At 40.3% G+C, this 25,490-nt stretch overlaps 1 protein-coding gene across 2 annotated transcripts in view; it reads left to right on the forward strand.

Annotated features, from left to right (window-relative positions):
• The window catches only part of STK3 (serine/threonine kinase 3), a 291,654-nt gene extending 273,337 nt beyond the window's left edge, over positions 1-18,317 (forward strand). For both annotated transcript variants that reach the window (XM_047783544.1, XM_047783543.1), the window contains one exon: positions 16,952-18,317. In XM_047783544.1, coding sequence (XP_047639500.1) covers positions 16,952-17,110 — 159 coding nt within the window. In that variant the 3' untranslated portion in view covers positions 17,111-18,317. The remainder of the gene's footprint in view (positions 1-16,951) is intronic.
• The last annotated feature ends 7,173 nt before the right edge of the window (positions 18,318-25,490 follow it).

Genomic DNA, 25,490 nt, shown 5'->3' on the forward strand with positions numbered 1-25,490 from the left:
CCTAACCCACTGTGCAAGGCCAGGGATTGAACCCGCAAAACCTCATGCTTCCTAGTCGGATTCGTTAACCACTGCGCCACAACGGGAACTCCACCTCAAAAAACATTTAAAATGTTGTTCCACTTGTTTCTGGTCTGCTTATTTTCCCAAGAGAAGTCTATGATGTTATATACAGGGGATTCATGTATGTATCCCCTGTGTATGATGTTGTCGTTGTTTTTTTAGTATTTTCAAGGTTTTTATTTTTGATTTTCAGAAAACTCAAGCATAGATTTTTGTGATCGATGTGGTTTTTAATTTTACAGTTCATGAGCTTCTTGAATCTGTACCTCTTTTACCGAATCCAGGAATGTATCCCATTATTATTTCTTCCTTCCTTTCTCCCTCCCTCCTCAGTCTCTCATTCCCCACCTTCTGGAACTCCAGGTAACCTCTTAGACCTTTTGATATTGTCCCAAGGGTCCCTGAAACTCTATACAATTTTTTTCCTTAACTTTTTCTTTCTCTTCTTTAGATTGGATAATTTCTGTTGATCTTTTTCCAATAGATCTTCATCAGCTCTGTTCTACTCTTGCCCCCTCTCTTCTGCTTTTATCCATATCCAGTAAACTTTTCAGATATTGAATTTTTCAGTTCAAAAATTTCCATTTGCTTTATCATATTTTCCATTTCTCTGCTGAGATGTCCCCCTTTTTTCACTCATTATAAGCATATTTTCCCTTTCTTCACTGAGTGTTAATTATAGTTGCTTTAATGTTCTGCCAGTTTCTGGAGTTCCTGTCATGTCTCGGTGGTTAACGAATCCGACTAGGAACCATGAGGTTGTGGGTTCGATCCCTGGCCTTGCTCAGTGGGTTAAGGATCCAGCATTGCCAAGAGCTTGTGGTGTAGGTTGCAAGATACGGCTTGGATCCTGTGTTGCTGTGGCTATGGTGTAGGCCGGCAGCCACAGCTCCGACTCGACCCCTAGCCTGGGAACCTCCATATGCCGTGGGAATGGCCCAAGAAAATGGTAAAAAAGACCAAAAAAAAAAAAAAAGATAAAGTTCTGTCAGTTTCTATACGTGGGTCACATAAAAGAGAGTTTCTGTTGATTTTCCTGCCTTTGAGAGTGGACACATTTTCCTGATCCTTGATATGTGAGGTAATTTTGGATCATACCTAAGACATTGTAAATATTTTATCGTGGAGGAGGAAGATGTGTTTTGTTTACTCTCCACAGCTTTCAGTAGTTCATTTTGTTGTGGTTGTTTGGGGTTTTTTCCCCTACAGTTGAAGGTTGTTCTCTGTGAAAGAGTCTCTTAGGAGCTTATTCTGACACACCAAAAGCTGAACTCCTGCTATGCTTTTTAATCTTTTAACTGCCTCTCAAGTTTCCTGTTAAACTACTTGCCTCCACTGTCACACAGAAAGAATGTCCTTCATGTCTTCCCGCAGCTGAGGCCAATCAGAGCTGCCAGGAGTAAAAGCAGCGATAAAGATGAAGTCTGTCATCCTCAGAACTGGCATCCTTTTTTCTGCATCCTGCCCATTGCCACCTATGCACTCTTTTGTCGCCAGAAATGAATGGGATGAATTTAGCTGCATTTATCAACAAGTACCACTGCCACCTCATCAGGAACATAGGGCAAGAGGAAAACCTCAGAACCAGATGATGAGAAGCTAGGAGATAAAGTGATAAGAGCAGATGGAGGAAAGCTCTCTTGGTGGCGTTGGGCACAGATGTAGACGGGTGTACATGACCTGAAAGGGATAGTTGTTTAAAGAGAAGGGGAGGCCAGGGAGCAGGGAGCCAGCTTTGCCCACCCCTGTGCTAGGGCTTTAACATTTGAAGGCTCATGTAGTCTTCAGAACAACCCTGTGAAATGAGCTGTCCTATTTCTATTTAAATAGAGTCTCAGAAACTGAAATACGATTTTTCTCCAAGTCACACAGCATTATAAATGACCAGGCAGCAAATAAAATGTCCTTTGCTTTCCTAAGGTTGATTTTAGTCATCTGAACTCCCTTTGGAAACACCGGGGAGAGGTCACGGTCTTTCTAGGTCTTGCCAGCTCCCTCATTGAGAACCCCAGGCTCTAACCCATGTCAATTCTTTACTCCCCGCTTGGCGTGCACACTTGATCTGCCTGAAGCTTCATGTAGCCGTGGTGAGCCCTTCTCCACCGCCCCCCCCAAACAGCTTCCTCAGCTCTAAGCCCCGCCCAAGAGTCTCTCAGGTCTTTTCACTCCCTTTAATTTTCCTCCTACACCGTTTTATGCCCAAGGCCCTCAGAATAGGTCTTTAGTTCTCAACCTGGCATGATTTTGCCTCTAGAGGCCACTTGTTAACATCTGGAGACATTGCTGAGTCTCACAGCTGGAGAAATGCTGTGGCATCTAGTGAGTAGAAGCCAGGGGTGCTGCTAAAGAACCCTCCTGCAAGGCCCAGGACAGTCCTCCACAGCAAGCCTCCCAAGGCCAAATATTAACACTGCCGAGGTTGAGGAACCCTGAACAGGCTCCTAGAGCCTCTGCCCAGTGTCCTTTCTTTCATTAGGGCCACTGCCCCTGGTGTACTGATTGTGCCCGGCCAGCCTTTCCCAAGTCTGTCCTGCAGTCAGAGCTGCCCGGGCAGCCCCTCTGGTGACGGGCAGGGCAGGGATGGGAAGCACTGAAGGAACTGCTAGTGGGCTCGGGAGGAACACACTTGTGGCATGTGGGGAAAGGAGGCACACAGGAACCTGAAGTCCTGAGTCACGGGCACCGAGGTGCACCTTCAGTACGAAGGGGCCACAGTTAAAGGACGTGTGTGTGGTGGCAGTGATGTAATTTAAAATGGTAGGAAACTTGGAAAATTCAGGGGGTGACTATGAAAATAATTTTGGCTCTGGTTATTTCTGAAATGAAATCAATTATGAATAATTATCACTTGCTCAGTATCTAGTATTCATGTCATTAAAAATGCCACGTTGATATTTTTTGGAAGTTTTGCTTTATTGCAGCACTAAAATCTGTTCCTGCATTTATATTTGCCTTGTTCATTTGCTGCTAACATCATTGTCGGTTCTCAAATTAGAGAGGCAACATTGTTCCCACCTGGAAGGAATTTTTTTTCCTCCTCTTTTCTATTGGAATGAAAACCCTAGTTACAAGGAAGCCACACAACTAGAACATTTACCCAGAGCCCTTTAAGACTACTGATGCATACAGTGTAACTCTTATTACAGTAACCTCACGTCAGTGTCCTTTGCAATTCTGATTAGTTCCAATAATTACCTTGGACCTTTCATCACCTAACAAGTATAATCCCAAGTCTGTCCAGGACTAGAGCTTGTGGGGCAGTAAAGTCCTCTGCATTGGACTAAGATGTTCCCGAATCTTCATGTCTGTAAGAAAATCGCTGCATGATTCTCGCCTTACCCCTCCCTCCTAGTACCTCTGGTTTTGACAAATTATCTGGAATAAAAAGAGGGCATTATAATGAACACATATGCAACATGCAACATTTCTCTCCCACTGGTTTGAATAAATAAAACCTTTTTAACTTACATTAAGTACACATTGAATTAAATGTCAGATCTTGATATTTTCTCTGCCCAGTGTGGCTGCTTTTGCCTTGAAATCTATGTAAGGTATAGCTAGCCCCTGAAGTCTTAGATGGTTCATTTTAAGCTGAACTAGAACTTCATGCTACATCAGGCCTTTGGGGTAAGATAAGAGAGGCCACCTCTGCTGTGACAGTCTCCCTACCCCCATTATCTTTCTATACAAATGGGTATTTGACATTCTGCCTCTTTATCTGGCCCCTGTTCTTGGTGCTTTTGATCAAAATTATACTCACACCTGAGCATAGGCCTTTCCAGTATGTGAACCTGAGATTCCACCAGCCTTTTGGCCTCTATCCAAAAGATGTCAATCATTTCAATTGAGATTCCTAATAAGAATGGAAAATTGTGCTAATAACATTAAGACATCGATTAAGACATTTGTTGAATGTGGATATACAGATGAACTTTGATTTCAGGAAATTTCATCACAGTATTAACATCTTTAATGATTAATATAGAATTTTTTTCCTATTTATCTTTAAATATGCCATAGTGATGATAAATACTGATGAACTGATAAATAGAATAGTCCATGGTGGGCTTTGAAATGTAAAATGGCTCTTATTATTAATGTGTTATTGATGATTCACAGACTGGATGATAATGATGTTAATATCTACTATTAGCAGATACAACTAAAATAGTTATAGCTGTTATTTTGTCCTTGATAGGCAGATCTTTTTAAAAATTACACACTGATTCTTAAAAATTCAAGCTTTTTAGTGTCCAGCCAAGCAAAAATCCACCTCACAATTCAACAGGATAAACATGAACTACAGATACTAAAAAGCTTTTTTAGAGATTTATGAGACTAGGGTAACTTTTAGATTATGGGAATATGACTATGCTTACTTCTGGCTATTTATTTAACAAGCTGTGTTAGGCACCTGCTAAATACTAGGATCTGAAGAATAAGGAGTGAACAAAGTGTCAAGTGCAGTTCAAGGGGTCTTAACACGATAGAAATACAAGAATTCATTTGACTCTGGGGACCTAACAAGAGCAGTTTGGAGGAGGTGATGGGTCAGGAGCCATGTGGAGTGAGATGAAGTGTGATTACCAGTTTAGAAAGCAGGGACTTGGAGTTCCCGTCATGGCACAGTGGTTAACGAATCCGATTAGGAACCATGAGGTTGCGGGTTCGATCCCTACCCTTGCTCAGTGGGTTAACGATCCGGCGTTGCTTCGGTGTAGGTTGCAGACGCGGCTCCGATCCTGCGTTGCTGTGGCCCTGGCGTAGGCCGGTGGCTACAGCTCCAATTCAACCCCTAGCCTGGGAACCTCCATATGCCACAGGAGCGGCCCAAGAAATAGGAAAAAAAAAAAAAAAAAAAAGGCAGGGACTTTTCTCCACACTTCTGAGAGGCTTGACTTTCAAGAGAAAAGGGTTGAAATTGTGACAGCTGGAGGGGGTGGGTGGAATTGCAGGCACCCCACCCCTCCAGTTCTTGGTTTGTTTAATACAGGATATATTTAGGAAGTGTTTCAATTTTGATGCTAAAGACCAAGTCAGAGAGTTTGAAAGTGCACAAGAGAAGGAAGAGAACCACGCAGTTAGGTTTCTGAGACCACTCCAGGGCTGCCTGGTCCTGGATCAGAGGGAGACATGCATCTTCCAATAGAATGGGGGGTGTGGAAAGTGGTTAGCAGGAATGTGTCTAAACTGCATTGCTTTATACTCAGAAAGAATATGAGACTTTGTCTTATAATTAGGATCACAAGCTATTTTCATTTAAACAAAAGCAATAGCTTTCATAGTACTTTTGAAATGTTCCTGATCTGCCATGTAGAGGCTGTTATGCCTCCCAGTGATCTCTCTTGGGGGTTATTTAAAAATTACCCATTTTTAAGACACTTAAAAAAATTAAAGAATTTAAAAATGCTAAGTATTTTGTGTAATCATTCATTTTAACCTCATAATTTTTGGACCATTTTGCTTCCAACTCAGCGGGGATATGATTCATACCTGTAAAGTTTTACTATGGCTTTTTACTTTCTGATTTTTATTTCCTTCTTCTGTTCAGCAGTAGTAGTTAATGTTGAATTATTTATAATAGATTGATAAAGAAGAACTAAAGTGAAGCCAGATTGTCTACATAAGTAAAATTTTCTTCTGGCTTATCATGAGAAACTTTTTCTGGGGTACAAAGGATAAAGACTATAGACTCAGGCTAATTCATTGTACATTCAGTCATTTGCGACATCTTAGACTTTAAGGAAATTGTGTTACTTAAGGAAATTAATAATTCTCAACCTGAGTAATCTTATCTGTAAAAAATAATGCCTATTTACAAAAGTATCTGCCCCCTTTCATAGAATTTCTATAAAGTCCATCTGATAACAATGTATCTAAGTATGCATTATAAATGTTTTTAAATATATTGTGATTTGAAAAAATGCTAGATCTCAGGCTCTCATGGACAATTATAAACTCCCCTTCAACTGCAAAGTGTATGTGAATAAACATTGTAGGAAATGAACTCTCGGCTAACAAAGATTTCAGTTTAGATTTTAAGCATCATTGACCTGCAAGTCTCTATATTAACCTAAGTCTAATATAAAATCTTTAAGAAACCCTCCCTTATGGGGGAAATATTTATTATGGCTGATAAACTCTTTCTGTTTGTGTAGTGTATAATGTTTAGAAGTGCTAGCTCCATAATTAGGTTGCCTTGGATTCAAATCCTGACCACACCTTTTAGTAGCTAATAGCTAAATGTCTTGCATAAATTTAAACTCTTGGTACCTCTGAAAATTTAAACTCTGAAAAATGGTGGCATTAGTAATACTTTGTCACATCATTATTACCTATTAAATAACAGCATAATATCTGCCCAATGCTAAGTGCTCAAAAAAACATTAGCTACTATGCACATGAAATTTATAACACTGTTAATCCGTGTATCAAAGAATATTTCTTGTAAAGTAAGTACCTACAAGAATTAAATTTTAAATAGCTAAATACAGACCACAGCTCTCCATTTAAGTAGCTTCATCTGTGGGATTTTAAATGCATTCAAAGGAATATTTTCCCTTTGAATCATTACAGCAGCTTACTTTTTGGACGTCAGATTTATACCAAATAAGTAGTTTTCCACCTACCTGTAGCCCATCAGTGGTATTGGTGATTCTTCCCTTAACTAAAAATTTTGAAATATACTGTGCTTAAAAAAAACCAAAGACAGAAATCTGTGGTGCCAAATCTGGCCACTAGAGGGTACTGGATAGCCAGCGACCTAGCCCCTCTTTGAGCCTGAGATCTTGCCCTTGTGAGAGGAGTTCAGGAGCTACCACTAATCCTATCTGTGGAGCTCAGTGGCATATTTTCTCTGTTCCAAATACCACTGGTCCAAAAGTGGCTCATCTTCCTTTCTTTATTTCTCAGGGACCAGGGATGGAGCTGAAAGCCTGTTCCCATCTTTCATATACCTTTAAATCTCTGAAGTCAGTCAAGCTTTTCACTTCACCCCTGCCCTTTTCAGAAGAGACCTGCCCCTTCAAAAGTCACTCTGATTACAATTCAGTTGATTTAGAAGAGTTTAATCTTATTCCATCCTACTGCTTCCACTTTTGTTTTCCCTAAGATAGTCTATACATTAATTTCTTAATGGGATTTAAGAAGTTTTACAAAATAATTACCAATTATTTAATACTTGGTCAGGCTGCAAGGTGAAAACCACACTACTTCTTAAGAATCAATAAACAACGTCCGCTCTTTTTTTGTAGTCAGAGCAGCGGCTTGGCAGGCAATGGGGAAACTTCCACTGCTGTCAGTCTAGCAAAACAGCCTAGTAGGAAATCTGCCCTCTCTCTTATTAGTGGGTATAATTCAGGATGATACTCATTAAAGGCTAATAAAAAACAAATTTTGTGGTGATTGAAAAATCAGGAGATAGCTCACAAAATCTGCAACTGCTTCAACATTTGAGCCTCCTGTCCTTGGGCAGCATGGTTCAGCACAGCTGTCTCTTCTGCCATCAGGCAGGCTGAGAGAGTAGAGTAAGAGCCGTCTTCTTGAAAGGCCTGTAGTGAGTCTGGGCTACAGTCGAGGCAGTGCACACACCTGTGGGAGGATAGCAAGGCTCAGGCCCATGCCCGTTCCTCACAGCCGCCTGTGAGAGATGCGGGGGTTGGTGGCAACAGGACTTCGGATGGCCCGATAGTTACAAGATCATGCACTTTGGTTAAAAGAAGCATGACACAAAGAGGTTTGTTCAAATGCATGTTCCTAACTGAAAATAGGCTGTATACATGGAATCCAGAAATGGGAACAGTGTGGAAGGATGAGTTGTATTTAATAAGAGATGGAAGTTTACATTTGGTCTGGATGTTCATAAAAAGTAACCAAAAATCAGTGCCCAAGACTCCTTAAGGGATGTGTCAAGGAGATTTGGCATAGCACAGCTGAAGAAGCGTGACTGGAGAAAAATGGAACGATTTAAAGTTTATACAATAGTTACACAAAGATTTGACTACTCAAAAGCTAGTAACATGTTTTAAGGACTGTTTTATATATATATATATATATTTTTTTGTCTTTTTGCTATTTCTTGGGCCGCTCCCGCGGCATATGGAGGTTCCCAGGCTAGGGGTCTAATCGGAGCTGCAGCCACCAGCCTACGCCAGAGCCACAGCAACACTGGATCCAAGCCGCATCTGCAACCTACACCACAGCTCACGACAACGCTGGATCCTTAACCCACTGAGCAAGGGCAGGGACCGAACCCGCAACCTTCTGGTTCCTAGTCGGATTCGTTAACCACTGCGCCGTGACGGGAACTCCAGGACTGTTATATATTTTTAATGTTTATGATCTTCTGTAATCAGTCATAGAGTTAATTTTTAAAGAAACAGTATATAAAGTTAATTTGTTAACCACTCATAAGGCTTGATCAGTGTTTTTTAAAAAATACTCAGTGAGATTTAATTAGTTTGTTTCAAGTTACTCAGATTTTGTTGCTCTGGGCCTAGATTTTTTTTTTTTTTTTTTTTTTGAGCTGCTTACAGTATAGCAGAGTTATGCATGAATTAACTTTTTCCTGATACATTTAGCAGGCAAAACTACTTCAATTATGGGTCAGTCCAAAGGGACACAGGGTATCTTGCTTCTGTGTCAAGGGGAACATGTCTTGTTGGTTTTGTCACGGCATCTCTTTTTATTGATAAAATTATGGCAGCTATCCCAAAGGGCTATGTAGAAATGTTTCTTTTTCTAGAGAGCTGATTAAGTAGAAAAATGCTTAATAGACATATACTTATTTCATAAGGCCAATTAAATATTCCACTAGGTACCACCTGGGAAGAAAGGTGGGATTTTAATTTTTTTTCCTTATTTTTAATCTATAAACAGTCTGTTAAAACTGTTTTACTTGATAATTGGCCTTTGAAGTGCTTTTGTAGTTCTTAGGAGACCCAAGCAGTAGCTCTCACCAGGCTCCAGTCCAAACTTGTGTGGGCGGAATGCTGCTGCCTTTGAGCACCTGCATAAGCACTGCAAGCCCACTGCATGGGCTCAGGCGGGTCACTTGGTCTGAGTGTCCTCACCTATAAAATGGGGTTGGTAACACCTTCCCCATAAAGGGATCGTTAGGATTAAATAACTGAAGGCACAGGACCTCGGATTCTATCTGACACCTTGTAAATGATCAATAATTGGCACTTTTCCCTCCTGCTCCAATGATAGCCACAAGAAATGGTGTTCTCCCTTTTCTTTGGGATTCAAAAAAAAAAAAAAAACTAAATATATTAAATTTGCTCTACTGAGGTTAATCAGATGCTTCATGGCAATTTCCAGCTATAATCCCTGAATATTTGAATATTTGTAGTCGTACAAATAAACAGCCATAGACAGGAGTCTCTCAGCTCAGAAGAGGGTTACACATACGTCCTCCAGGCAGATAGGTAAAGAGGTCTGTTTGGGGAAGAAGGCCCTGCCAGCAGATTTGATGTTAATTTAGACTTTAGGAGCATGTACTGTGAGGAATTCAGCTTTCCTTCTATGGTGTGTCAGTATCTAATCAGTGGACTGGACTGGGCTTTTACTAGAGCTTTGGTGTATCTCCTGCTCTCATCGTTAGTAAAATAAGTGTGGTAGCCTCCGTAAATAGTGTTCTATAAAACCAAACCAGATTCTGTTCAACACAGTAAAAAAAAAAAAAAAACTGAGCTAAAATGGAGTATTAGGGAGAAAAGGAATATGTCGCTCCAGGCCACAAACAACTCAAAACAGTCTGAGGCATGCAGTGGTAAATCTTACAGAAATACTATAGGCAATTCAGCATCAAAATTGCCATAGAAAATTATTGTTGTTAGCCATTCTGTTGATAGTTCATATTGTTAGAATTGTTAGCAGATGGGAAAATAGATGAGTCAGGATACAGTATTAACAATCCATATTTTTTTAATCACAGGCCACTAATAAGGTCTGTAGTATCTGTGAGATTTATTTAAACAGTTGCTAGGAAGAGTTTATTTTCCCAGTAAACACAGCAAACCTTATACAAGGTTTTTTTGCAAACCTTATACAAGGTTTTTTTGATTGACTCTTTGACTAAATGTGTTAACATTCACATGTAAGACCATTTGCTTCATTGTGGCAGTATCTCATTTGACAGACTAATTATACCAGCAACTGCTAGACCCATTAAGTCTTGAAATGTTACCATATTTAAGCATTTAAAAACTTCATGATCCCGTTTCTGCTATTTTTTTAACATTAAGACTTAAAAAAAAAAAAAAACCCTCATAAATAGGACTGTTTTTGACAAAATAAAATCATGTAAAAATCTAAATGTTTTCCCCCTACAGCTTTTAAAACAAAATTATTTTAGAAAGTAATTCCTTATCACCTGAATATGATAGCTCAGGTTTTTATAGTAGACTGGATATATAAACTTGAAGTTCTGATTTTACTGACAGCTCTTCCTAATCAGAAATAAGTAGCTTTTCAATACTTCTCATACAGTTCAGAAATAATTCTATTAAAAGTTACAACTGTCAAAATTATCACGGAGTTCCCATCTTGGCTCAGTGGTTAACGAATCCGACTAGGAACCATGAGGTTGCGGGGTTCGATCCCTGGCCTCGCTCAGTGGGTTGAGGACCCGGCGTTGCCCTGAGCTGTGATGTAGGTCACAGATGCGGCTCGGATTCCATGTTGCTGTGGTTGTGGTGCAGGCTGGCAGCTACAGCTCCGATTAGACCCCTAGCCTGGGAACCTCCATATGCCGCAGGAGCGGCCCCAGAAAAGGCAAAAAAAAGACAAAAAAATTATCAGTGAATTTTTTTTTTTTTTTAGGGCCACACCCATACATATGGAGGGTCCTATGCTAGGAGTCGAATCAGAGCTGTAGCTGCCGGCCTACACCACAGCTCATGGCAATGCCGGATCCTTAACCCACTGAGCTAGGCCAGGGATTGAACCTACATCCTCATGGATGTTGATCAGGCTTGTCTCTGCTGAGCCATGATGGGAACTCCTGAAAAGTAGTTTTGACTTTTTCATTTAATTTATGAACAAATATCCCTCCACTATCTATTATTGTTTAAAAATGTAGGGTTGGAGTTCCCGTCGTGGCTCAGTGGTTAATGAATCCAACTAGGAACGATGAGGTTCAGGTTCGATCCCTGGCCTCCCTCAGTGGGTTAGGGATCGGGCATTGCCGTGAGCTGTAGGTCGCAGATGCGGCTTGGATCCCGCGTTGCTGTGGCTCTGGCGTAGGCTGGCGGCTACAACTCCGATTAGACCCCCTAGCCTGGGAACCTCCATATGCCGAGGGTGCAGCCCTAGAAAAGGCAAAAAGACAAAAAAAAAAGTAGGGTTTTTTGGGAGTTTATTCCATCCTGAAAGATAGCTCTACAGAAATGTCATATGTACTTAAAAACCACTGTCCCTCAGTTCGGGTTGAAGACCCTAGAAATTTCTCAGCACCACACCCCCAATTTGTGGTGACAACATCTTGAACTCTCTGGCCATGAGTTTAAGAATATCAGACTTGGTGTAAGTTCATGTCTATAAATCATCCCCACTGCATAAGAAGTGGGAAATTTTACTAGTTAACCTCACTTCTTTCAGTCTAGATGACAACCATAATCTAGAGTTATTTAGCAATATATGGATATTTTTGTTCTCTTAACAAAAATGAAGAGACTGTGACCACACATGTTAAAGTCAGGGGATGATTTCCCCCCCCGGCTATCATGGATTGTAAGATCGAGGAGAAAGTCGTCTTTTCCTGGATAGTCTTACCGAGAGCTTCAGTTATAACCTAAATGCTGATGGTTCCTAAGTCTGTGTCTCAGCCTGTGTCTCCTGAGGTCCAAAACCCCAAATTATAATGCATATCTGATATCGCCACTTGGATGCCAGTTCTAACTCCCCTGCCTTACTAATGGTGTCAGTCTCTCCATCACCCCAGCTTGAAGCCGGGATCGTCCTTAACCCTTCCTTCTTCCTGATCCTTCATAATTGCTCAGGGAGCACAGGAAGCCCTATCAGTTGTATTTTCAAGTCTCTCAAATTCCTCTCTTCTCTCTCAGAGCACTTTTCCCGGTTCAAGCCTCATTCTCTCACTAGACTGTTGAAATCATCTGCTGATGGGTCTTCCTGTCCCCATTTATTCCCCATGGCAATCTATTTTTTCTGCCAGTTATTGGAGATACTTTTCTAAACTTCATGTATGATCATGTCACCAATTATGCTCAAAATTATCTAGCATTTCTTTCTCATCGACCTCGTTTGTAATAATTCCCTCTCCCTCCTGCCTTTTCTCTTGACCCATGGATCCTTCCTACATCCCAGCAGTCAGCTGACATCCTGAAAGATGCCAGGCATATATGTGCCTTGCACATCTCTGCTCACACTGGTACCCTTCTCCCTGTCCTGTTTCTCAACTTCTTGGCTTACTCATCCACTAGTGGATTAGCTGTGCATGTATCTGTCGTGTCAGCTAGACTGCAAGTTCTTTGTGGAAGGTATTGTTCTCTTCATCTCTGCAGCTACAGTGCTTGGTCCATAATGTCTTAATAAATGCGTCCTCTCAAGTTCTCTGACGCTCCGCCTGAAAAGGTAACTCTATATGTACCTTATGTAGAAGTCAGATTTCCTGGGACCTCAACCTTACACAGCTACAGATCTGAAATATATACACACACAGAGACAATACAAGCATAACAAAACTCTTCACTAAAGTTATGCTCTTTCCTAAAACAGCCTCAAGCTTTCCCTCAACCTATCCTTATTTAGCGTAATGCCTCATAGGACATTTTATTGCTTTTCTGGTTCCCAGTAGGTGAAAAGACTTGCAGCAGAGAGAAGGATATCTGCCCAGTGAGGTCCACAAAAGGAGCTGCTAGCTTTCCCTCAAATGAAGAAAAAGCCGAAAGAAGGGAGAAAATTAATATATGGCACAGATTAGTAATAGATATTAAAAATGAAGATTCATCATCAAGGGAAGATTGTTTTAGATCCTGAATCCTCTGCTTAGAAAGCAGCATATTCTGTAAAATACTCTGTAAAGATTTTGTTAAAATAGTTGACCTGCTGTATATAGCACTGGGAGATATATCTAGTCACTTGCAATGGAGCATGATGGAAGATAATGTGAGAAAAAGAATGTATATATACACACACACTATAGATATATATGATGGAGGATAATGTGAGAAAATGAATATATATTTATGTGTGTGTGACTGGGTCGCTTTGCTGTATAGTAGAAAATTGGGAGTTGCCGTCGTGGCACAGTGGTTAACGAATCCGACTAGGAACCATGAGGTTGTGGGTTCGGTCCCTGCCCTTGCTCAGTAACGATCCAGTGTTGCCGTGAGCTGTGGTGTAGGTCGCAGATGTGGCTCAGATCCTGCATTGCTGTGGCTCTGGCGTAGGCCGGTGGCTACAGCTCCGATTTGACCCCTAGCCTGGGAAGCTCCATATGCCATGGGAGCGGCCCAAGAAATGGCAAAAAGACAAAAAAAAAGAAAGAAAATTGACAGAACACTGTCAACTAGAATGGAAAAAATAAAAATGTAAAAAATAGTTGAAACAGTTTTATCACTTAAAGAACTAAGATTCAGATACCTCATAAATTTACTCTATGGAACACCTGATTTCCTAACAGTGCCAGCTAATGGTCTGCCAACATCACAGACCTATTTTTCATAATTTCTACCTATTGAAAATATAAAAGTTTATTAGAGAAGGAAAACTTTTCTTCTAAGTAGCTTCTTTCCCTGAATTCAGTCCATTACTGTAATAAAAAATTTATAAACTATTGGCAATTTTCCCCAATAAGGTAGTATAAAATATTTACAGGAGTATCTTAACACAAAAATGTTTTGCTTTGTATGATATTATTTCTCTTAATTATAGAATAACCTATTGAGTCTTTTATTCTATATTCCTGTTTATTTACCCACCTTTGTGTCCTGATATTTAACAGTATAATTTAATGGTTTCTAGGTGTGTGTACAGCTCAAAAGCTTAAATATTGTTGGAATACCTGGAGTAGACATCAAACCTAATGCATAAAAATCAATTACATTACATGACTCTAGAATCAAATACTAAATTGTGGTGTTTAATATATGAAAGTTATATAGATTTTCAGAGATCAGAAAGATAACAAATAAAGAAGTGAAATTGGACCTTTATGTAGGCAGCACCTAGGCAGGTCTCTGTTGGCTGTTCGTTTCACTGTCACCTCTTTTCTTTCTGTGGTTCAGAAAGTTTCAAGTCAGGAGTTCCTGTTGTGGTTGAGCAGGTTAAAAAACCCAAGAGGACGTGGGTTCAATCCCTGGCCTTGCTCAGTGGGTTAAGGATCTGGAGTCGCCGAGAGCTGTGGCATAGGTCACAGATGCGGCTTGGATCCCATGTTGCTATGGCCGAGGTGTAGGCCAGCAGCTGCAGCTCCAGCTCAACCCCTAGCCTGGAAACTTCCATATGCTGTGGGTGTGGCCCAAAAAGAAAAAAAAAATTAGTGATGGTATTATGATATTATGCATTTTATATTAAATGTAATAGTATAACATGGTAAGTTAGGTTCTTTCAGTGAAGTTTGACTGAAAAATAACAGCATATTTTATATTCATAGCAAAACTCCTCATACACCAAGCAGGTGATAGTGACCTTCAGAGCCGTCATGCTGGGAGCTGATGCACTACTTCCCGTTAACACTGTCATTCTTATATTTTTGGAACTCCTCTTTTGAATTTCCTTCAGAGCCTGTGACTCATACTTTTCAGTATCCTCAGTGGCAACAAATCTTTTTCAGTTGAGAAGAGATTTGATTTTTTGGAACCAAGAGTCACTTAGGGCCAGGTATGATGAGTGAGGTGGAGGATCAAGCGAAAAACGCTACTTTGGGTTAAAATTAACATATGACTGTAAGGTAACTGAGAATGTTTTCTGGCTTGGCTCATTAAATAACCAAAGACAGTTCCCTTTTGAAAACAAACTATAAGCCGCAGGTTTTATCATATTAAAACGCAGCCTAGATTACTCTCATGTAATTTCCTGCTCCATGGTTGATCATGGTCCCTGAACCCACACCCTGCTTTGCCTGGCTTCCCAGGCCCCACCAGCCCCGAGTCTCCTGTCCTCTTTTCCTTCCTCCTCAGCATGGCAAGGCCTACTCCTAGGGCCCTGCTCACTGCTCAGGCATCTCCCTCAGTCCCTATGCCCTAAAGGACGGCTCTCTCCATTACATTTAAGGCAAGGATCATTTCTCTTTTTAATCAGGAATCTTTAAAATCTTTTTTTTAAAAACGAAAAACAATGGATGCTTCCTCCAGGAAGATGCACACGAGAACATGCATAATTTTGCACAAGATGCTTATTCATGGATTTAAGAATCTCTCACTGTCATCTGTATCACATAAAATAGGACTTAAGGTCTTGCATCAATCCTTAAAAGTTATAGTTGCTAATCTTACAACTAATTTGTAAGTTTCTCAAGGCAAGGAAATAGTACTTCTTCACTTATCTTCCTACCAAGATAAGTAATAGCAAATGGTAAATCATTGTGTTTTTTTTTTTTTAAATTAATTAATTTATTTATTGTCTTTTTGCTATTTCTTGGGCCGCTCCCGCGGCACATGGAGGTTCCCAGGCTAGGGGTCCAATCGGAGCTGTAGCCACCGGCCTACACCAGAGCCACAGCAACGCAGGATCCGAGCTGCATCTGCAACCTACACCACAGCTCACGGCAACGCCGGATCCTTAACCCACTGAGCAAGGGCAGGGACCAAACCCGCAACCTCATGGTTCCTAGTCAGATTAGTTAACCACTGCGCCACGACGGGAACTCCCTCATTGTGCTTTAACAGATTTTTTTTAATTACCTGCCTGCCCCCATTGCTTTAAGAGTCAGTTTCTGGAGGAGACAAGAGTTCTGGATTTTTTTTTTTTTTAATGTTAAAAGTGTTAGGTTATATATTTCAGGGCATCCTATGAGCCCTGAGGCAGTATCCCCAAAATATGTTTATCAGGAGATAACCCGTATCTTACTGACTTGACATATAAATAAATACAATAAATCTCAGGATGCCATAGATCCTGTTACATCGAACAGATTTTATCTCCCATTCACACAGGACATGAGGCCTGCCTTCTGTTGTTACACAGAAAACCAGTAAAGGATGCGCTGGTGGTATCCCCAGAAGCTAGCATAATAAAACTAAATCATTCAGTCAAATCATACCATTACTGTCAAAACTATAATGTATACAGTGAACATGTGAGAAGTATTTCACTTTCAAATTGGCCAAGCCCCATGTCAGAACTTACATGACACTGTTTGTACTAGATTTAGGATATTTTGAATCATAAGCCCTGTTTTATCAAAATGCTTGGGATAAAAGTATTCTAGATCATTTAATTTTCTGATTAACCAAGTGCTTAAAATTTAAGCCTTTGGTAAAATGCAGACTAGAGCAGTCAACTTAAGCTGTATTCAGTCTTGTCACATTCTTGGGGGATCTCTGCAAGTATCTGTGATTGCTGTAGCGCTCCACAGCTGGCAAGGCTGTGCGAGATCAGAGGGAATACATCCCCAACTTAGCCAGAAAGTCTATTTGGTGACAGTGGTGGATGTATCTTTCTGCCTTTTTTAAACACACATTTTTGTTAGCTTATTTTTCTCATTTGTTCTTTCCTTGTTTTTGTTTTACTGTTTCATTGCAAATTACTTGAGGTTCTTTCTCGCAAGATGTGGCTTCCTGATTCTTCAAGGAAAGAATTCATGTGTTAATTGTTGAGCCATATTTCGAAGATGATGTAAATAAAGAGTTGAAATATTCCTGCTAAAATTCATTAGACTTTAACCCATTATAGATAATTATTACTTTTTTTTCCTTACACTCAGTTAAAAAATCTAAGTTTAGAAGAACTACAGATGCGGTTAAAAGCGCTGGACCCCATGATGGAGCGAGAAATAGAAGAGCTCCGTCAGAGATACACTGCGAAAAGACAACCCATTCTGGATGCGATGGATGCCAAGAAAAGAAGGCAGCAGAACTTTTGAATCTAATTTCTGTTCTGTTTGTTTCTATGACTGTTCTGGAGACCAAGAAACCACTAAGAATTGAAGGGGTATTATGCTATCTTTTTCAATCTCTTAAGATCCGTGCTCTACAACCAGGCAGCAGTCAAAAACTGACGATGGTACAAACCCAGGTAAATTCCCCAAAGACAGAATTTAATACTGTATCCACTGTGTTTTCATTTTTTAAATAATGAAAACAGCAGAAATGGTGTTCTCTACATCTGTCAGCTGCATACCAGTACTAAAACTGTGTTTTAAAACGAAGGCTGTGTTTAGAAACCTTGAAAATCCAAAGCTGTTGTGTAATTGTACAGCACCGAAGGGCTTTATGTTACAGTATTCTTTATTCTTTTCTATTAGCCTATTTATTGTATCCCTTTAGGTAAACTTATTTATTTATGCTATTTCACCTTGTTTTGTTTTTTAAGGACAAGATCAGGATAGCTTTGGTGAAGGCAGGGACTATTACTAGATGATAATGAACAACCCAATTATACTGTAAGCAGGGAGCTCTGGGGTACATGCTTTCATTTCCAGGATAGTTTTCCAATAGAAGCAAAGCAATAATAGCAATAGTACCCAAAGGGCCCAGGCATTTTTTTATACAGAAGCAATAATTCCATTTTTACCTTCTGAAGTTTTAATTTTTTATTTTTGATGCTTGGTACAAATAAAACTATATATATTTAGGTCAGACAGAGCTGTAATGTTTAAAACCAAAGAAATCAATGGAACCCTTGCACAAAAAAGCATGGTAAATTTTTTAAAAGAAATAATTCCTTAAGACAAATGTAATTGTGACTGTTGTTTCATGTGTAGGTCTCATAGCTAAACTGTATCAAACAGTAATAAGCTCATGACATTTTTTCTGTGAAAATGTGCTCAATTGTCACCAGACATTTTTGTTGATTTCATTTATTTCCTGGGAATTGGTAAACATCATGTGCCTGATGATAGCAAAATAGCAGAAACATTTGTACTGAACTGTGCAAGCCTTGGGGACTGATAAAGATTAAAACTATTAAAAAGAAACTCATTTCTAAGCTGAATGAACATTTGCATGATTGAACTGGGACCAGTCATTTTCCTAAGCTACATATGGCCATCTTGACAGCGTTTGTTCTTTTGTGTGTTTAATTACTACATGTAAATCATAAAGACAAATAAATTTTACTGTGCCACCCAACATATTTCATCTCTGTATCTTTTTTTTAAAAACTCATGACCTGGATTCTGTCTTTTCCAGGGCAAGGAAGGTATATTTGTCTGGACAGGCTAGATTTTGCTGTGATAACAACTCTGAACCCTTCAGTGGCTTACCGCTAGCCAGGTTATTTGGCACTTGTGTGCCCTGCTCCCATCTTTCATACCCAGGGACCCTGCTGACAAAGCTATAACATCAGTGCTCACCACATGCTGACAGGCTCACTAATGACTACCTCAGAAGGTGTGTCATCTCTGGAAACTTCTCTTCTCCAAAATGGCAGTGTTGGGGAGTTCCCGTTGTGGCTCAGTGGAAACAAATCCGACTAGCAACCATGAGGTTGCAGGTTCGAGCCCTGGCCTCACTCGATGGGTAAGGATCCAGTGTTGCTGTGAGCTGTGGTTGTAGGCCGGAGGCTACAGCTCTGATTCAACCCCTAGCCTAGGAACCTCCATATGCCATGGAGGGAGGTTCCATTTTCACTAAAAAGCAAAAATAAAACTAAAATAAAATAAAATGGCATTGTGCCCGAGGTAATGCCTGGAGTAGTGTTTCTTTTGCTGTGTTGGGTCCTTACAACTAGTAAACTGTGTAATTGGATACAAATTATAAGATCGTTAAAACAGTGGAAAATATTGAAATTTTATAAGTTATTAAAATATGAAAACTGAATTTACAACATATACTTCAGCTACATCTGTTTGGGGCAGTCAGGGGAGTCAATCAAACAGCCCACCCTTTATTTCTGTTTCTTAATTGCTTTTCTTTTCAGAATTGCCTAATACCTCACCAAATTTGATGGAATCAAATGACTGATTTGCTATCATCCAAGTAAAACCACCTAAATGAAATGACAAGAAACCTATGAAGATGATTTTGCTCCAGTTTGCTCAACTAGACAATTTATTACTAATAGGCTCAATAAGAGTCTGCCTTTTAATAATATCCCATGTTCCAATCCCAATTTTTATGTAAATATTTTATATACAATTGTTACTGTTATATTTATCATTATACACACACACCTTTATCCAGAACATTTTTAGATAATCTGTCTTAAATTTTTCCCATCTTCTCACTCTCTACCCGCCACCAATCAAAAATAGGAATTTAAAGTTTTGAAGAACCAAAAGCCATGAGAAAAAATCTTCAAGTCTAGGTCAGCCATGATTAATCATTATTCTTAGGAAAGAGTTTTCTGTTACTTCGATGAGTTTAAAAAGAAGCCTCTTACTATTTTAACCTTGGCTGCTGAGAACATTCCAAAAATAGGTGAGTGTACTTTCTGCACACCCCCGTCCTTGCATAGATACAGTATTGTAAATGTAATTGAAGTTAATGAGTAAGGGTTATCATCTTGCTGAAAACCAGCATCACTGTATGTGTTGTCCTGTAGATGAGAAAATCTCTTCTTTGATTTAATGAACTTAGATGACTCATTTTACTTACAATACACTTAGCTTATTTTAGCATAAATAGTTTTATGTTCAAAATATAAGCTAATTTGACCAGTATAAATTGGACAAGAAAATGTATAAAATATTTAAATGAATTTCAAAATAATTACACAGTACTTTGGAATTTCTTTCTTCTGCCTATTTACTGACTCACATCCCCAGGGATTAAAATCACTCTCTACTCACTGAAGGATATGTAGCTTCTCTAGCAGAAATTATATATTTATAAGATGTTTTTAACTTAGTCACAGGAAGTCTTTTCAAATTACTGATACATTCTATTTTTATTTCCTATCCTGTATACTAAAGATTAATGATTAAAATAAATCCTAGAAATACTGATGATACAATAGTCTAAATAGAATACTTTTAAAAAATACTTACACTGCATTACTAAACTTACTAAGTATAAGCATTTAATTAGCTATTTCATCAAAATGTTACTTTGCTATACTAGATTTTATCTGCCCAAAAGTCCAGGAATCTGGGGTCTAATGAGAGAACTTTTTTTTTTTTTTTGCTATTTGAGCAAAAAAAAAAAAAAGATCTATACCCAAGAGTATTTATATGCCTTAGTTGGGTCATCTGATGCTTATCTAGGGAGACCACCAGCTTCGCCCTGTTCCACATCCACACAAAACACCTTCGACCTCAGCCAAGCACTTCCTTGCATCATAAAAAGACCCCAAGAGAGAAAGAAAATGATCAACTCAATTCGTCCACCAACCTTAGAAAAACAGCTCCAAGTCTACTGCTTTTCTCACACTGGACCATAGCATTAGCCAGACTTCCTACCACCACTTTTTTTTTTTCCATTTGATTAAGCTCCCTAAGTTAAAACTCTGATTTTTCTGGGCCACTCTTTACACAATTTTGACTACAGAGTTAAGAATGAACTCTGCCCCCTGCCATTCAAGACCTGCAACATGTCCCAAGTGACATGACCTCATCTTGCTTTACTGCTTCTGAGTCCTTCCACCAAACCAAACTGCTTCCAAACTCTTATTACTGGATTGTAAGACACCTAAAATCAGAAACTTGGTATTTATCCATAATACTTCCCCATAGGATATTAGACTTAATTGGTAATAAATAAAGTTTCATGGCATGCAGTTAGCTCAAATAACAAAATTGTCATCATTCATCATATAGACTAATCCTTTTCCTTACAGCCAGGTAATCATGGTAATAAGAACAATAGTAACAACCAATTTTTGAGCATCTACTACACCACAAACTTTATATAATCTCAAACCTTTGCAATAAGATGCATGCATGGTCTTTTTCTCAGAAAAGACAGGATTGGAGAGATTAAATGAGATCACAAATCTAGTCAATGCCAACATGAGCTTGAAACTCCCATCTGTCTGTCTCCAAAATCTTTACTTTTTCCATGAGACCACGTTGCCTAATAAATACAGCAGGTCTGCCTTTAGAATTGTTGGACACAGTTGCTAAGCCTGCCTGCTGATCTGTCTTGGAAAGAGAAGCTTTCAATTAAAAACTTAGGACCTTCGTTAGCTGATCTTAACCTTTTCTCCATTTCAATGGAAACTCTGTTTTCTGAAATGGCCCTCTTCCTATATGTAGGAGAAAAAAGCAGTGTGCATTTACTTCATTTCCAAGATGACTTGTATAAAAAGGTGGGTTTTTTTCCTTCACTAGGATACACTTGGAGTTCTCATGCCTTGAAAGCCAGGTTTTCTGTTAACTAAAACATACAGTCTCTTCCTTACTAACATCTGTCTTTGATAATGAGTACTTTAGAGAAACATTAATCAGCATAGTGGGAGGTGCCTGGCCTCAGAAGCTAAATTATCTGGGTTCAAATCCCAGCTCCTTCCTTACATGTTTGTTTCCCTGGGTGAGAATAACCAATCTGTGTTTCAATTTCTTCATCTGTAATAATGCAGCAATTGTGAAACCCAAATGTTCTAGTACATCAAAAATACTTGAAGTTCCTAGCATATGGCACATAGACATTAGCTTAAAAATAAACTTTTAAGGGAGTTCCCGTCGTGGCTCAGTGGTTAACGAATCTGACCAGGAACCATGAGGTTGTGGGTTCGATCCCTGGCCTTGCTCAGTGGGTGAAGGGTCCAGCATTGCCGTAAGCTGTGGCGTAGGTTGCAGACATGGCTCAGATCCCACGTTGCTGTGGCTCTGGCATAGGCCAGTGGCTACAGCTCTGATTAGACCCCTAGCCTGGGAAGCTCCATATGCTGCAGGAGTGGCCCAAGAAATGGCAAAAAGACAAATAAATAAATAAATAAACTTTTAAGAGAGCTATCAGAAACAAGACGGCAGAGTAGAAGGACTAAAGCTTCTCTCACAAAAACACCAAAACCACTAACTACTGAACACACTGACAGGAAAAAAAAAAAAAAAACTAGAACCTACCAAAAATGATAGTCTACATCCAAAGACAAAGAAGAGGCCACAAGACAGTAGGAGTGGCACTTTTGTGCTATAATCAAACCCCATACCCTCTGGGTAGGTGACCTACAAACTAGGAAATAATTATATCACAGGTTCTCCCACAGAATTCTGAGCCCCACACCCTAGCCTAAGGGTCTGGCATCAGGAGGAGGAGCCCCAGAGCATTTGGCTTTGAAAACCAGTGTAGTTCAAGCACAGGAGTGCCTCAGGACCAGGGGAAACAGGGACTCCATCTTTGGAGGGAACACACAAGTTTTCACATGCACTGGGACCCAGGGAAAAGCAGTGACTCCATAGGAGCCTGGGATAGACCTACATGCAGGTTTTGGAATGTTTCCTGGGCAGAGAGGTGTTGGCTGTGGCTCACTGTGGTTGGGAAGACACTGGTTGGTGAGGCCCCATGGAATACTTCCCAGCATTAGTTCACCCAAATATTGCCATTTTGGCACCAAGAACTGGCCACACCTGATAGCCTGCAGGCTCCAGTGCTGGGATACCTCGGCCCAAACAACCGACAGGGTGGGAATATAGCCACACCCACCAGCACACAGGCTGCCTGAAGTTCTTCAGAGCCCACAGCTACCTCCTTAACACACCCCTTGACAGGCCCAGCCCACTAGAAGAACAAGATCCAGCTTCACCCACCGGGGGGCAGACTACAGAAACAGCTTGCAGAAAGGAGACCACAGGACGTTAGACAAAATGAGATGGCGGAGAAATATGTACGTGGAGGAACAAGATAAAAAGCCAGAAGAAAAACTAAGAGAAAGGAAACAGGCAATCTACCTAAGAGAACTCAGAGTAATGACAGCAAAGACGATCTGAGATCTCAGGAAAGTATGGCATCACAGACGAAGGAGCTACAAGAAATGTTTAACAAAGAGAAGACAAAGATAAACAGAGCAAAGAGAGATGAAAAAAAAACAACTTGACGTGAAAAATACACTGGAAGGAATCAACAGCAGAATAAATGAGGCAGGAGAGTAAATAAGTAAGCCAGAACACAAAGTTGTGGAGATCACTGCCAGGGAACAGAATAAAGAAAAACAAATGAAAATAAATGAGGATGGTCTAAAAGACTTCATGGGCAACATTAAATGTACCAACATCACATTACACAGGTCACATAAGAAGAACGGAAAGAGAAACAGGCCTGAGAAAATATTTTAGGAGATTACGGCCAAAAATTTCCCTAACACAGGAAAGGGAACACTCAAGATGAGGAAGCACAAAGAATCCCATTCAGGATAAACCCAAGGAGAAACACAGTGAGGCACATACCAATCAAATTGACAAAAATTAAAGATAGGATTTAGAGACAAGACAGTGGAATAAAAGGACTTAAGCTCACCTCCTCTCACAAAAACACCAAAATTACAACCAACTGGCTGAACAACCATCAACAAAGTAGAGTGAAAGCTACCAAGAAAGGTATCTTACAACCAAAGACAAGCCACATGAAGGTATTTTCAAGATATAAGCAATCCCAGACCTACCAGGTGGGGGACCCACAGACTGGAAAATAACTATATCACAAAGGCTCTCCCATAGGAGTGAAAGTTCTGAACCCCACATCAGGTTTCCCAGCTTGGGGGTCTGGCATTGAGAGGGAGAGTGACCAGAGCATTTGGTGGTAAAGGCCAGTGGGTCTTGACCAGAGCATCTGGTGGTAAAGGCCGGTAGTTCTTGACCACAGGAGCTCCACAGGACTCCAGGAAACAGAAACTCCACTCTTGGAGGATGCACACAGAGTTTCATGGGCACTGGGTCCCAGGGAAAAGGAGGACTCCATAGAATCCAATTCGGACCTACCTGTGATCTTAGAGGGTCTCTGGAGAAAGCAGGGGGTGGCTGTGGCTCACTGTGGGGGCAGGACATTGGAGATGGAGGTCCCAGGGAATAATCATTTGCCTGAGCTGCCCCAGAGGCTGCCATTTTGGAAGAATGTGGCCCCACCCATCAGTGCTGAGAAGCCCCAGGCCAAACAACAAACAGGATAGGAACACTGCCCCACCCATCAGCAAACAGGTTGCCTAAAGTCCTCCCAGGCACACAGCTGCCTCTAATTACACCCAGAGTCAAAGCCCCACCTATCAGGTAGGTAGCTCTACCTACCAGTGGGCAGGTACCAGTACCCCCATCAGAAAGCCTGCAACAAGCCCCTGTATCAAATTCACCCACAAAGGGGTTGACACCAGGAGCAAGAGAGGCTACAACCCTGTAGCCTGCAAAAAGGAGACCACACAAAAAGCCATACAAAATAAAAAGGCAGAAAAATATGAGCCAGATGAAGGAACAAGACAAAACCCCAGAAAAACAGCTAAGTGAACTGGAGATAAGCAACCTCCATGAAAAAGACTTCAGAGTAATGACAGTAAAGATGATCCAAAACCTCAGAAAAAAAAACTGGAAGCAAGCATCAATAAATTATAAGAAACATTTAACAAAGAAATGTAAGTTTTAAGTTTAAACAAGCAGAGATGAAAAACATAATAACTGAAATAATTCACTAGAAGGGACCAACAGCAGAATACAGGAGGCAGAATAAGCAAGGTAGATGACAAACTGATGGAAATCACTGATGCAGAACAGAATAAAGAAACAAGAATGAAAAGAAATGAGGACGGGATGGAGAGAAGATGACATAGTAGTACAATGTGAAACTCACCTACTCTCACAAATACATCTACCTGTGGAATGATTTGCATGGAAATTTTGATGAACACTGGCAAAAAATCTCAGGATCCTGACAGAGCAAGAAAAATCTTCACTCAGCTGAGCAGGACAAAAGAAAAAACATGAGCAAGAAAGTGGAATGGGACCCCTAGGAGGGAGCTGGGAATAAGAAAAGCTCCTGCACCCTGTGAAGTGCCTCCACCAGTGGGAAGATCAGCTGGGACAAAGGAGAAATTTTAGAGTCTTGAAGGAGAACAGAACAATCAGTTTGAAGCAATTAAAATGGAAACAGACCTCTACGAATGGTCAGTGCTAGTGCCCTGCACTTCCCAACCACTTGCTGGTATGGGCAGGGCTTGGGAAATCAAACTTTGGACTTTAGAGATCAGACTCGGGGACGGGGAGAGAGAACAGGGGCTGGCTATGCAGGTAAAAGAAAACTGGAATTGGCTGCATGGTAACAGCCTGGAGGAACTAGAGTCTAGGGTGATCATTTTGTAGGGTGTAAACTGAGGAAACCCAGATGGGCTTGAATGCCAGGCAACATTGTTTAGGGGTGCAGGAGGGAAAGGGTGGGATCCAC

This window comes from Phacochoerus africanus, chromosome 6 (genome assembly GCF_016906955.1).
Source record: "Phacochoerus africanus isolate WHEZ1 chromosome 6, ROS_Pafr_v1, whole genome shotgun sequence".
NCBI lineage: Eukaryota > Metazoa > Chordata > Mammalia > Artiodactyla > Suidae > Phacochoerus > Phacochoerus africanus.